General features: G+C 37.4%; 1 protein-coding gene across 2 annotated transcripts; it reads left to right on the top strand.

The window, feature by feature from the left end:
* Positions 1 to 1,069: 1,069 nt before the first annotated feature.
* On the top strand, positions 1,070 to 3,982 carry LOC142369790 (uncharacterized). 2 transcript variants are annotated; one of them, XM_075452168.1, is made up of 6 exons: positions 1,070 to 1,194; positions 1,367 to 1,796; positions 2,122 to 2,195; positions 2,512 to 2,566; positions 2,673 to 2,752; positions 2,882 to 3,982. In XM_075452168.1, the coding sequence occupies exons 1-6, from the start codon at positions 1,185 to 1,187 to the stop codon at positions 3,445 to 3,447; spliced, it is 1,215 nt and encodes a 404-aa protein (XP_075308283.1). In that variant the 5' UTR covers positions 1,070 to 1,184; the 3' UTR covers positions 3,448 to 3,982. The 2 variants fall into 2 exon arrangements, with proteins under 2 accessions (XP_075308283.1, XP_075308284.1); XM_075452169.1 differs by having other exon boundaries at positions 1,073 to 1,194; positions 2,673 to 2,728.
* Positions 3,983 to 13,919: the final 9,937 nt, after the last annotated feature.

Raw genomic sequence — 13,919 nt, 5'->3', positions numbered from 1 at the left:
ATTTCTTTGTACAGCACATGGCGCTTGATTGAATTGAGATCTTCGGTATTTGGAAGCCAAGGCAACACCTTAAATTTGTTGTTGTACTCATCAAATCTTTCCTGAATCATTTTTGCTTTGTGATGAAAGAAACCGCAGTTATCAGGGAATACTGTTTTCATTACATGGTCTAAAATACTGCATAGGTAGGTGTTATGTCTCAAAGTAACATCCACATGGATGGCATGATCCAAGGTTTCCCAGCAGAACATTGCCCAATGCATCACACAAGAGTGTGCAGCTATGCAGCCCCATACACCACAAACTGCAATGCACTGTGTCGTCTAACACCTTTCTATCAGAACAAGCATTGACCTCTTTAGCAATTTGAGCTACAGTAGCTCATCTGATGGATTGGACCACATAAGCCACTTTGACCACATAAGCCAGCCTTTGCTTGCCCATTTTCCTGCTTCTAACACACCAACTTTGAGGATAAAATGCCTAATACATCCCACCCACGAACAGCCACAATGAAGACATAATCAGCTAATTCACCTGTCAGTGGTCATAATATTATGCCTGATAGGTGTATATTTAGTTGATTATGAACTGCTAACATTGATTTTCTGAGGGAGCAAACTCAGAATACTAAGATGTTTTTCTTCATGTGCCTGAGAAAGGAAAGCCCTTGTTCTGTGAGTTTTTGCTCACAGCCTGCACATATACTGCAGACATTGGTAGGGAACTATTTCCTCTGCAGTTATCTGAAAATGTTTCCACATTGTTTTCAGTAGATGTTGAAGTATTTAAAGGCTGTGGTTTTGAAACAAAATGTGTGAATTCTCTTAATTTCCAGAAAACTTCTGTTTACTCAGAAAGTGGATCATAAGCTGGAAAAAGTTATTTAGTGAATTTGAGCACATTGATTATTTTCACTTTCAATTGATTAAACTGTTTTCTTCAAATCATACTGGATTGGGATTAGGCCATTTTTTTCTTTCTTGTAGTCACAGGAGGAGACTAATGACTGAGAAAGATAAATGTTAATGCATCCGTGTTAAGACTCTGTTTGTAATGACAGCTACAGCTGACACACCCCTAGGCTTGCAAAGCAGGTCAATATAACAACAGCAGAAACCAGCCCAGCCTGCACTTGACACAAAGCCTATTTCCTGCTTTTTGCTGCTCTGGATTATAGAGACATGTCTCATAGTAAGTTTTGCCTTTAACTTTCTATTTTGCAAAACTGCTGACTGCTTGTAATATTATTTAATTCTAAGTATTGTTAAAAACTACTGAAAATGAATATTGAGGCAATTTATTGATTATTACAAACACATATTGCATCAGATAAGAATGATAAATAGTTTATTTGTTTACACAGATAAGAAGATTTCACTCTTCATCTTTGGAAATGGCAAATCTTTTAAGGAAGCCCTAATAAGCAACATTCTAGGAAAAGATATATCTGCACTATCCAGAAGAAATATTCTGAAAAACACCTGCTCATACGAAGATGATACACATCAGTTCATATGTACACCAGATCTGAATGTAGAATCTGAGGAGATGAGAGAATTATTTTCTATGAATCTACATCCTGACATGTGCCTGTTGGTGGTAGAAAGGGGGAGTTCACCAGAAGATGTGAGGAGGCAAATAGATCATTTAAAAGAAAAAACAAGGAAACCTGCAAATGACTTCAGAGTTGTGCTGCCACCTGGACATACAACCACACAGTTTTACCCCATCAAAACCTACACCTTCGACGAACTGATGAAAAAACTGAAAGAGCTGAAGTCAGCCAGAATGAGGTAAAGGAAGAGTTTGAGCATTTGAAATGACTTCATGTAAAATATTACAAGGAATATCTCTTCAATGATTCACAATATTACACGTGAAGTATTTTGCACATAAACTAATAAATTTAACTTATTAATGCACTGTAAGGATAAAAACTAAAACTTACACATCAGCAAAAACACTTTCCTATTACGTCAATATGACCTCTTGATCATGTATTATAAGTTCCTTTCTAAGTCACAAACCATGTCAACACAACAATCTAAGATGACAAAAATAAATATCAGGCCATTAATGGATAATGCTTTTGACATGTTATAATTACTCATTTTGCAGACCATCATCTTTACAGGGTTATACCAGTTGCTTTGGGCACAAACAACCCCATACACTGAGCCACTCAAACACAAGTAAGTTTCATACATTGAATTGGACTCTAATTGGACTGTATCTTTTGAGAAGACATTTGTTGTGATTAAGCGCTATATGAATAAAACTGAATTGAATCTAATTAATCAGAGCTTTTCTATGCCCCCCAAAACGCTTAAAATGCAACACAGTGGTATTACTACATTATAGCCAATACTAATTACAAATATGCACTAATCAGAATTTTCTGTGTTTTAATGCAATAATGAGTGGTAGTTTTGTTTAAGAAATTAGTTTAGTTCATAAAACTTTTCTTTTTTCAAAACAAAAAATCTCTTTTGTGTTACATCAATGAAGGAAACAAAAAAGAATCAAAGAAGCCGGCTGAGTACAGACAGACTTACAACAAAAGGTAAGAGTGAAAGATTTGTAGATTTACCATTTATCATTTTAAGTAAGACAGACACAACAAAAACATCTCTCTTGTCACTTTGTATGGTTTTAATTCTACATTTTAGGTCTGATGATCTTCCTGAGTCACAAAAGTCACAAGAGACTGATAAGAAAGTTACAGGTGAGAAACAACTCACCTCAGTAGGTATTTCACCACCTTATTTTTGTGCGTGTGTATGTGTGTATGTGTGCACATTCTCTTTGATACAGCCAAAAAAAGGAAGAAAAAACTTGTTTTAAATTTCCCTCATCATCTTCTGCTTTGTTTCTGAAGGAGAGCTGGCTGTGAACCTTGTTCTGCTGGGAATGGCTGGAACCGGAAAGAGTGCATGTGGAAACACAATCCTGAGATCTAAATGCTTCACTTCAAGAGTCAGTTCAAAGCAGGTTACAACAGAGTGTCAGATGGCAGAAAAACAGATAAATGGGATAAACGTGCGAGTGATTGATACACCAGATATCTTTGGTGATGACATTGAATCATCTGTTAAAAAGGAAAATGTGAAAAAGTGCAAACAGCTCTGTGAATCAGGTCCTTGTGTGTACCTACTTGTGATGCACGTTAGCAGATTTACAGATGGAGAAAGAGACATCCTGACAAAGTTAGAACGAGCTTTTGGGAGCAGAGTTAAAGAACAAACCATCATCGTGTTCACTCGTGGTGACGACCTGCACCGTGCAGGAATGAGCTTGGAATCTTTTTTGGGTACCTGTGATCCAAACCTGAAAAATATTGTTGACAAGTGTGATAAAAGGTGTGTTCTGTTTGAGAACAGCAGCTCACATTCAGATCAGGTTGACATGCTTATGGCACAAGTGAAAAGCATGTTAGAACAATAAAAATAAGTAAATGTCACAGATCATATCCATAAAGTGCCGGGGTATGATTTATTTTTGTAAAGATACAAGTAACACTGATCGCACTCCTCTAAATATATGAATTAAACTATTTGTATTCTATTTTTTTTCTTGACCATTGTTCTTTCAAGGGGTTTGTGTCATTTCTATGTCATATTATCATTATTTAGAAAGTAACACCGTTGCTGCTGAGATTTGGAGTCATATCATTGTCTCAGTACGATTTGTGTGTTGGCTGCTGTTCACATTAACTTACAGTCAAACGCAGGTTTTTTTCATATTCCTAAACAAAGCAATGAAATAAATTACACAATAAAATCTATCTACCAAAGAAGTTAATTCACAAGGTTGAGTTATTTAATTGTGGAGTCAACAAGAATTCACAAACAATGAAAATGTATGATTATTAAAGAAGTTAACCACTATCCCATAACTGTCAACTGTGGTTCTGCCCCCTGGATGCATGCAAATCCACTAATTGTATACGGTTTCAATAAAAGCAATCTATTTTAATGAACCCTACAGTGAGCAGTTATTCAATCACAAAGTGAATAAAAATACTGATTCAGCATCACACAAATAATCAGAAAAGGCTTCTATGAGTTGGATTTTATTTTCTGTGGCAGCAATAAGAACTGGCTGGAGATTGAGAAATAACATTTTCCTTTATCACAGTGAAAGAAAAATCTAAATAATTCTATCGTAAGAAGGTTTCGTTCTATATCAATACAATTGAACTGAACATCCTTCTCAGAGGCAGTTTTAGTTTAAGAATAGGGAATCATAAAGGCTAAAGCAAAACTATCAAATGCAAAGCCAACGGGAATAGCAAACACAATTGGGAAAACATTTTAAATATACAGTAATGATCAAAGCTACAGAAAAATAGCAAAAGGCAATAAGACAGAAATAGAAATAGGACAGAAAAATTTAATAAATTACATGAGGCATTTATTATTGAATTAAATAGGAGTGTGTTGGGGCTTATTACCAAAACTAGTGTTTCTTTAATGCCTTGTTCATTTTCTTATTATCATAAGAGTGTTGTTTTTTGTGGCATTTTTCACGATTAATACAAAAATGTCTCCCCCTGCTGTCTGGTGGAGGTACAAACTTCTATAAGGAGCTTAAAGTGTCGACAAGAGGTCCATTAAATCAGATAAAACGAGACTTGATTTATTTCAGTGATGACGTTGCATTTCTTTAAAGATCAATGGGATCCCAAGTTTAAAATCCTTGTTTTCATGATCTTTAAACCAGTTTATTTTCCATGTGCAAATGAATCAGCTGTTGAATGTTAATGATATTATTTTCAATCATTGAGTGAAATATTGACATAGTTACTGAGATGTTTGTACATTTATGATGTTTATTCTTACACTTTATTGTAAGACCAAAATCAGTGGAACATCTGAGTTGACTGAACAGCCTTCAAATGAATGAATGCATTCATCGGCTGATTGTTGTTTGCTTTTTAAATTAATTTTGTTGTAGGTTGAAGTTGAAGTAACACAATGCTCATTCGTTTGGGATTAAACTGATACTCAGAGTGTCCACCAGAGGGCACTGATAAGTCATTTTTAAGGCCTTCTGTTGACACTGATAGTTATCTAATGGCCCTTTTTATTATCAACTGTTTTTTATTTTAATTTATTTAACAATTTTTGAATTACTGTCATATATATTTGGGTGTTTATTACATTATGTGAATTTATGTTTGTAACATTAGTCCAGTTAATCTCAAATATGAAGGCATTAACATAAAAACATAACATCTGTAGTTGCATTTTACGCTTAATTAATCTGTTTAGGTGAGTTTTTAAACACTTACATCTTTTTCTTTCACTCTGAACTTGACTGTGAATCATTTGATCATTTAAGATTTTAGTGGATAGCTGGAAGATTTCCAGAAATCCCAAAATTGAGCCCAGTAGCCCAAGCTTTAAGTGATTTATCATGTTTTTTTGGTCGAACTGATACAGCTGTCAGCAAACTGTCACTTTCCTTCTTTCAAGTAATTTTTAATGTCTCAGTCATTTTTATTCTTTGAAACATTTCATTTGAAAAATCAATCCTCTGAAAGCTGGACCCAAAATAGACTGAAAACAGGACAGTTTCAAGTGAAGTCATTTTCACAAATATCAAATGTGTGACTAAACATGTAGCTGATATATGTGCAGTTGTGTTGATGTCTTTATGATAAAGATATCCAAACACAGCCTGATTATGCAACTGTCTATCAATATGTGAACAACACAGATCAACTTTCAAAATCAGCAGTTTTTAGGAAAAGAAATGATTTGGAACTAAACTTGATCTCTAGGCTTCTTTATTCCATCAAAACAATATAGTTTCAGTTGAATTTAGAGCAGAATGTGATCGTCACCAAGAAAACTTTTGCCCACTTGTTTTCTCTATCTCCATCAAACGCACTAACAGAAATAATCTTTTATATAACCCAAGCTTTCATTCTGGCCACCTTAAAAATGTTCTGCCCTGTATTCACTGTCTCAGGTGTGAGCAGGTGGCAATAATTAAGTCTTAAAAAAGTCTTCTGAAATGAAAGCGTTAGTGATGGATTGTGGAGGCAGCTGCACATTTACTGTTAGCATGTCTGTGTTTTGAATGTTTATTTAAGTTTTGTATTTGCTTGATTGGAAAATAAATCTACAGACAACAAGGCAGGTTAATCATGTTATTAAGAATCGAAGCCGAGGAAGTTAAAGAACATAAATGTTAAAAACCAGCAAACATTTTGACAAATATATTGATTATTAACAACTTGAACTCGGAAAGTCAGTGGTTTGACCTCATGTTGCCTACCGATGCATCGGTGTATGAATGTGTGTGAATGAGTAGAAAGCACATATAGACTACGCTGTGCTGTGTGAGTGAATGTGACATTTAGTGTTGAAGCACTTTGGGTGCCTTGCCCAAGGACACTTCAACTCCTGAACTTGAGGATGTGGGGATCAAACTACCAACCCTTCGATTAGTGGATGACCCGCCAGGGCTCCAGACTAACTTTTTACACTGGTTGCACTGGTGCGCCTAACTTTTTTTTCTTAGGTGCACCAGCACAAAAGTTAGGTGCACCCAAATTTTCAAACGCATTGCATTTAACACCGCAGTTTTACAGGTTCACTTTATTTATCTATTTTAAAATCGCTGTCCATATATGTCTATTAACTAGCAATCTGGTCAAAATAAAGTTCTTTATTTGAAGCACAATTCTACAAACTTACTGAACTTAACTTACTGAAAAAGTGTTGGTGCTTAAAGTGCTTCACTGGCCTGAAATTTAAACTTAAAACATCTCAAGATAAATTAAATAAAAAGAAAATCTAAATTAAAATTGCAAGTGTTTTAAGGGCTTCAAACTGAACATGGCTCAATGTCTTATGGACTATCCTCCATTGCAGTCACATGCGTGCCCCTCGGATGGCCAACTCCTGTAGTTGGGTTAAATACATATAAATATATATCAGTATATTCACCGGTCTTCCTCTCCTCAAGATACGGCCGTACACACTGACACATTCCTGAACGATCAGGTGCTTTCAGCTGCTGCCTGCCGCTGAAAGGCAGCGGGGAGAGGGGACACTGAGCAGGTAATGTGTTTCATAGATGCGTTGTGCTTTTTCAGCGTTTCAATTCGAAATCTATTAGAACCAGTCACAAATGCACTATTGCCACATTTTACAGTAAATGCAGTACATTATATTATCGGCTTTACTGTATTTTAGCCAGGTAAACTGATCAAGCCACTCTCTTAGAAATGTATACACTTTACCCCTTTTAATTTCAGTTGGTTCTGGCTCGGAGTCGATCGTATGTGGCTCATTATCTGATGCTAGCTCCAAATGCTAGCTCTGGACCAGGGCTTGACATAACGTGGGAGGTTGATGGCTCCGTGTCAGAGCATTGGTTGTGATTATTTTCGGATGAATCAGGCCTTAACTTAACCAACAAGTTGTCAATCGTTCTTTTCATCTTATCACCCGCGGCTACATCCACTGTTGTGTTTATCTGACGGCCGAGGTTCATCACCTCTCTGTCTGACTAGCAAGCACGTGTTCAAACGTACACGTACACGGGCCAATCAGAGGGGGGTCCCGCCCTTCACTATCTCTGATTGGTTAAGACCACGATATGGGTCTAACGTGTGTCTGTTGTTGAACCACAGGGAGACTTTCAGAGTCGCGTAGACTTTTTTTTTTTTTTTTTTTCCCTCGAACGAGTGGTTGCACCGGTGCAACCTCAGATTTTTTTTGGGCGCACCATTGAGAAAATAGGTCGCATGTGCGACCAAATTGGTCGCACTCTGGAGCCCTGCCTAAAGGCTAAGTGAAGGCCCATGAAATGGTCTGGTATGGGCTGGATGAGATTACAAAGGTGTGCAAAGCCATTGAGCCTGAAAGATTACATGAGTTCTTCCCAAAGGTTGAAATCAAGGCACTGAAGAGACCAAAAGAAAGAGCTTCTGGTCAGTCACAGAGAAGGAAGGCTCACTCCACAAAGAGTGAAGTTGTAAAAGGTCAAAGGTCAAAAGGTCAAACTAACATTAAAGTGCCTGCTGCTGGATAACAAGGGAAACAATTAAGCACGTTATATTATTTAATAACTAGATGTGCCTGGTTATAGTCTACAATTGATGCGTGGAATAATAAAAGTTAATTGAGATTACAGTGTAATGTTACATGTTATCTATAGAATAATATATTGTCACCTTGAAGTCGAGTGTCTGATTTATGTTACCAAGGTCTGACAATAGCCCATCCTAGTGGTGATACGTGAAACACACAGCTGATAAACGCTGATACACCAACATTCACACAGTGAATTACTCGTGCCCAGAAGGGTTCATTGTTATGAGGCAGATTAATGAGTACAGGGTTCATTAAAAACTGCCCTTCGACAGAAATGTTCAGTGATTATCAACAAAAAACACTGACCTCACTGGAAAAAAATGCCCCTCCAAAAATAAGTAAAATAACAACAAATATGAGACGTTTTAGCTTGAAATAATAAAAATAAATCTGCCAATGGAACTAGTGAAAATCGGCTTGTAAAGATTTCTTGAAATAAGATGTGATATTTAGGACTTTTGAGATAAAAGTGATCTTGAAATTAGCTTAAAAACCTCTTCAAATGTAAAAAAAAAGCTTGTTTCATATGATATGTTACTCAAAACAATTTGTTTTCAAGACTTTTTCATTTAACAAGATATTCCAGATCTATTGTCTTCAAACAAGTCCCTATATCTGGCTGAAATAGTACTTGTTAGGCAGTTGTGTCTTATATTAAGTGTAATGAGATATTTTGACTAGAAATGAGACATATATACTTGGTAAGACTTTGATTTTTTTCCAGTGCTGAAGGATTAAATCTGTGGATTACAACACAAAGGTTTTTAACTCTGCACCACAGAGCTGTGCTGTTGTTCACAAACCATTAAAACACATCAGTGAGCTCTGTGTGACTCATCTGAAGGTGTAGTTTCATCAGACTGTGCTCACACCCATGTTTGTTCATGCAGGCAACTCAGTTAACATTTGTAAACAAACGTGTGAACTGTTGTATTTTTGATAGAATCACATGATACTTTTATTTTCATTTACATTTTTTTCCACATGTAATTGGACATAATCTGAAATCTGGTTACAGTTACTGTACTATTATATATTGGAAACTCAGTTTCATGTAATCTGTTACTGTTGAACGCTGCTAATTGATAATTGTGAGAATGCATTAAGCATTCTCACTATTAAGTTCCTGTTTCCCTTTATTATTATTATTATTCCGCCGTTTTTTGTCCTTCAATTACTTCAGCATACTTTCAGCTATTTCAACAATTTTGGTATCAAAATGTTCAGCTCTTTCAGCACATTACTGCTGTTGTCTCTGGTATTTCAAACTTTTCAACTTTTTAAGATATTAACCCTCATACCTGTTTTAAAACACAACTTAATTTCTGAAAAGGGACATTTTTGTCCCCTTTTAAAACGACCTAAAAACATCATATGTTAATATTTTTTTCCACTTTTTTTTTCATAAATCTTTTATTCCACTTCAGTTCTGATCATAACTACCAAGTTTTCAATTATTTTCAAAAATTTAACCCTTTAAATACTGGTTTATATGACGTAAACGCCAATTTCTGTAAAAAAAACTCACAAAAACTGCTATATTTTCAATATATAGAATGCAAAGTGGAATTGTTGAGGGGGGATACTTATGGTCTGGGATAAGTCAATGATCAGCAACAACATTGATTTTTAGGGATTTTTAATTTTTTTGTTATACCTGATTTAAAAAAAAACTCCTTAATTTCTGAAAAGGGACATTTTTGTCCCCTTTTAAAACTACCTAAAAACATCATATATTAATATTTTTTTCCACTTTTTTTTTCATAAATCTTTTATTCCACTTCAGTTCTGATCATAACTACCAAGTTTTCAATTATTTTCAAAAAAATTAACCCTTTAAATGCCAATTTGAACTTTTAAGCCCAATTTTGAAGCCTTTTGGTGCCAGTATTTTCAAAATATGGAATGCAGAGTGGAATTATTGAGTAGGGATAATTAGGGTCTGGGATATGTCAATGATTAGCAACAACATTGATTTTTAGGGATTTTTAATTTTTTTGTTATGCCTGATTTAAAAAAAAAATCCTTAATTTCTGAAAAGGGCCATTTTTGTCCCCTTCTAAAATGATCCCCAAAATACCATATGTTAATATTTTTTTCCACTTTTTTTTCAGAAATCTTTTCTTCCACTTCAGTTCTGATCATAACCATCAAGTTTTCAATTATTTTCAAAAAATTAACCCTTTAAATACCAGTGTATATGAGGTAAACACCAATTTTCGTTAAAAAACAGACACAAAAACTGCTGTATTTTCAATATATGCAATGCAAAGTGAAATATTCTATGGGGGATTATTAGGTCTGGCATATGTCATTGATGAGCTACAACATCAGTTTTATCAGCTTTTTAGTTTTTCTGCAGTGGCAGATTACAGAAACGGCTCCCATAGACATCCATTATAATGAATACAGCATTAGTCTATGGCACACACGCACGCGCAGTCCAGGATTAGTTGGGGTTTTCGGTGCTCATCCTCGCTGACCACTGGGTCCCTGTGCGCTGTGCTGAGGAGGAGAACATTTTCCACCTCTTCGGCACATATGACATGCGATATGCAGATTACAGAAAGTGTGTGTTGCAGTGAAGGCCAATGTTGAGGAGCGCACAGGTCTGTGGCTCACTTGCAGATGGACTGGGGGAAGCTCGGGCTTATTCCTTCTAATGGTCCCAACCATGGCGAGTTTTCATTTGAGCAGATCTTCATTCCAATACTTGAAGATAGCAATTTAGCTTATTATTTATATATTATTATTTAGCTTTTTAGCCCACGACGTAGGCCGATACATTTTAACACAGCGTCTAAAGCTCGCCACTCCCAAACCCTTCATCGGTAAAACGGCCGATGTACGACCGTACTGAAACATTCATATCATTAGATGTCTTTGGAAGGCTATGAGCTGCGCACGTCACAGGCAACCCACACTTTGATGCCATATTTTGGGGGTTTGCTGGGGATATACTGCCGAAACGCGCAGCGACCCTGAAAGGCCTTCAGCTGCTCATCGATGCAGACTTCTTTGCCCGGGGTGAAGAGGCGGGTGAGTCGGCTCTCCCACTTCTCCCAGAGAGCTGCAATCGGAGCCAGTTTGCCCTCTCGCTGTCGATGGGGTCGTGTCAGCTGGTCATCAAACAAGGGATTCAAATCTTGTGTGTGCCATGGTTTGCCTGAACATGGCCCATCTAGTGCATCCCACAGACTGAGGGTGCTCTCACCTCGTGAGTGATGCACCCGGCGAGGATGAGCAGCTCAAGGAAGACCTGCAACTCTCCCTGGTCGGTGTCCCTCCGGGCCTCTGTGGTGCGTCTGCCTTCCAGGTTGGTGAATTGAATGATCAGCTCCATCAGCTCATCAGTCAGAAAAAGATCCCAGGTGGGCTTCACATCGGTTATGCGGGCGCATGCGTAGGTGGTCGGTCCAGGGCGAGCACAGGGCGCAGGCAGGTATCGGAGGGTGTTGGCGTGGTTGTCAGACCAGGAGATCTTGCCATTTTTTGACACCAACAGAATATCCAGGCCAGCAGTCTCATCAGTTTCATCCTCCGTGCTGTTATAATCAGAGCTGCTGGAGGTAGGGTGAGTTCCCATTCTTCATCTGAGGAGTCATCAGAGGAGGATGAATAGAGAGAGTCGCTGTGCCCTGGTCTGAGGACTTCCTCCACGGCTTGGGCAACGCTGAATTTTTGTGCCATGCCTTCCAACCTTCAGGAGAATGAGAAATGTGCACAGCTCTCGTATTCTCATGCTGGTGGATCTGTCGTTGACAAACGAGGGTGCTTTCATCATGTTACCTCAAAGACACCTAAATTATTTTATTATGTTACCTCAAAGAAACCCAAACTATTTCTCAGTCTGACGACCTCATAACATCACTGGGGTCACACAGGTGTCCGTGTGTGTGTGTGTGTGTGTGTGCGTGTGTGTGTGTGTGCGTGTGCGTGTGTGTGTGTGTGTGTGTGCGTGCGTGCGTGCGTGCGTGCGTGCCTGCGTGCGTGCGTGCGTGCCATAGACTAATGCTGCATTCATTATAATGGATGTCTATGGGAGCCGTTTCTATAATCTGCCATTGCAGAAAAACTAAAAAGCTGATAAAACTGATGTTGTAGCTCATCAATGACATATCCCAGACCTAATAATCCCCCATAGAATATTTCACTTTGCATTGCATATATTGAAAATACAGCAGTTTTTTTGTCTGTTTTTTAACAAAAATTGGTGTTTACCTCATATACACTGGTATTTAAAGGGTTAATTTTTTGAAAATAATTGAAAACTTGATGGTTATGATAAGAACTGAAGTGGAAGAAAAGATTTCTGAAAAAAAAAGTGGAAAAAAATATTAACAAATGGTATTTTGGGGATCATTTTAGAAGGGGACAAAAATGGCCCTTTTCAGAAATTAAGGATTTTTTTTTTAAATCAGGCATAACAAAAAAATCCCTAAAAATCAAAGTTGTTGCTAATCATTGACATATCCCAGACCCTAATTATCCCTACTCAATAATTCCACTCTGCATTCCATATTTTGAAAATACTGGCACCTAAAGCCTTCAAAATTGGGCTAAAAAGTTCAAATTGGCATTTAAAGGGTTAATTGTTTTGAAAATAATTGAAAACTTGGTAGTTATGATCGGAACTGAAGTGGAATAAAAGATTTATGAAAAAAAAAGTGGAAAAAAATATTAATATATGATGTTTTTAGGTCGTTTTAAAAGGGGACAAAAATGTCCCTTTTCAGAAATTAAGGAGTTTTTTTTTTACACAATGAAAAATTGTATTGTATATGATGTGTGTTTGAAATTCGAAAAAATAGTCAAAAATACACAACTGGACCAAATATGATGAGTATCCCAGATAGCATGCGGATGTGGGCCACTTGAGGCAACGATCCGGCACTGTAGGCATTCTTCTGGCCCGGACAAAACAGATGTGAGCCTAAAGTGGCCCATGTAGTAAATGCTACATTTGGGCCAAATATTACAAAACGGATACGGCCCAGCTTTGGCTGATATATGGCAAGTTAGCAACGACTAATCCGGGTGTGAGTCTAAAGTGGCCCACAAATGAAGAAACATACTTGGCCCACCTTTGTTGAAACATATTTGGGCCAGTTTTGGCCGAAATACGGCAAGTGAGCATCAAGTAATCCGGATGTGAGCCTAAAGTGGCCCACATATAAAGAAACACACTTGGCCCACCTATGTTGAAACATATTTGGGCCAGTTTTGGCCAAAATATGGCAAATAAGAAAAGAGTAATCCGGATGTGAGCCTAAAGTGGTCCACATATAAACTTGGCCCACCTTTGTTGAAACTATGGGTAAAAGTGGGTTTACTGTGAGCTGGGCAAACCCACTCTTATTCCACAAAAAAACTGCAAGTTTTACCTGAAGAGAAGTTAGACTGTTTTTTTTTTCACTACCACGCCCCCTTGGTGTGATTTGTTCCAAATTTGCGGGGGAGTTTGGAACACAACCGTTAACATTTGAATCGGTCAACGCCACTCTGATTGGCTGAGGCAGCACTTCATCGTGACCCAGCTACCTTGCAGAAGAAACTGGCCGCATTCAGCCTACTGGGATCCACAGAAAAGTTGAAGGTAAGTTCGGCTCAGCTTATTTAATTTTATGTGTGAGATGTGTTAGCTTTGTTTCTCTTAAACTATACAAACCTGCTGTGTCTACAAGTGGCATTGTACCTCTTCAGATAGGGTTAGCTGAAATTGGCTATAGTTGAAATGTAATTACTTTTCAAAACGACCATAGTGCTGTAAGCTATGCTGCGACCAAAATACAGCCACGAGTGAGG

Source organism: Odontesthes bonariensis, chromosome 20 (assembly GCF_027942865.1).
Source record: "Odontesthes bonariensis isolate fOdoBon6 chromosome 20, fOdoBon6.hap1, whole genome shotgun sequence".
In the NCBI taxonomy this organism is placed as follows: Eukaryota; Metazoa; Chordata; class Actinopteri; order Atheriniformes; family Atherinopsidae; genus Odontesthes; species Odontesthes bonariensis.
This window is presented reverse-complemented; position numbering and strand designations above follow the sequence as displayed.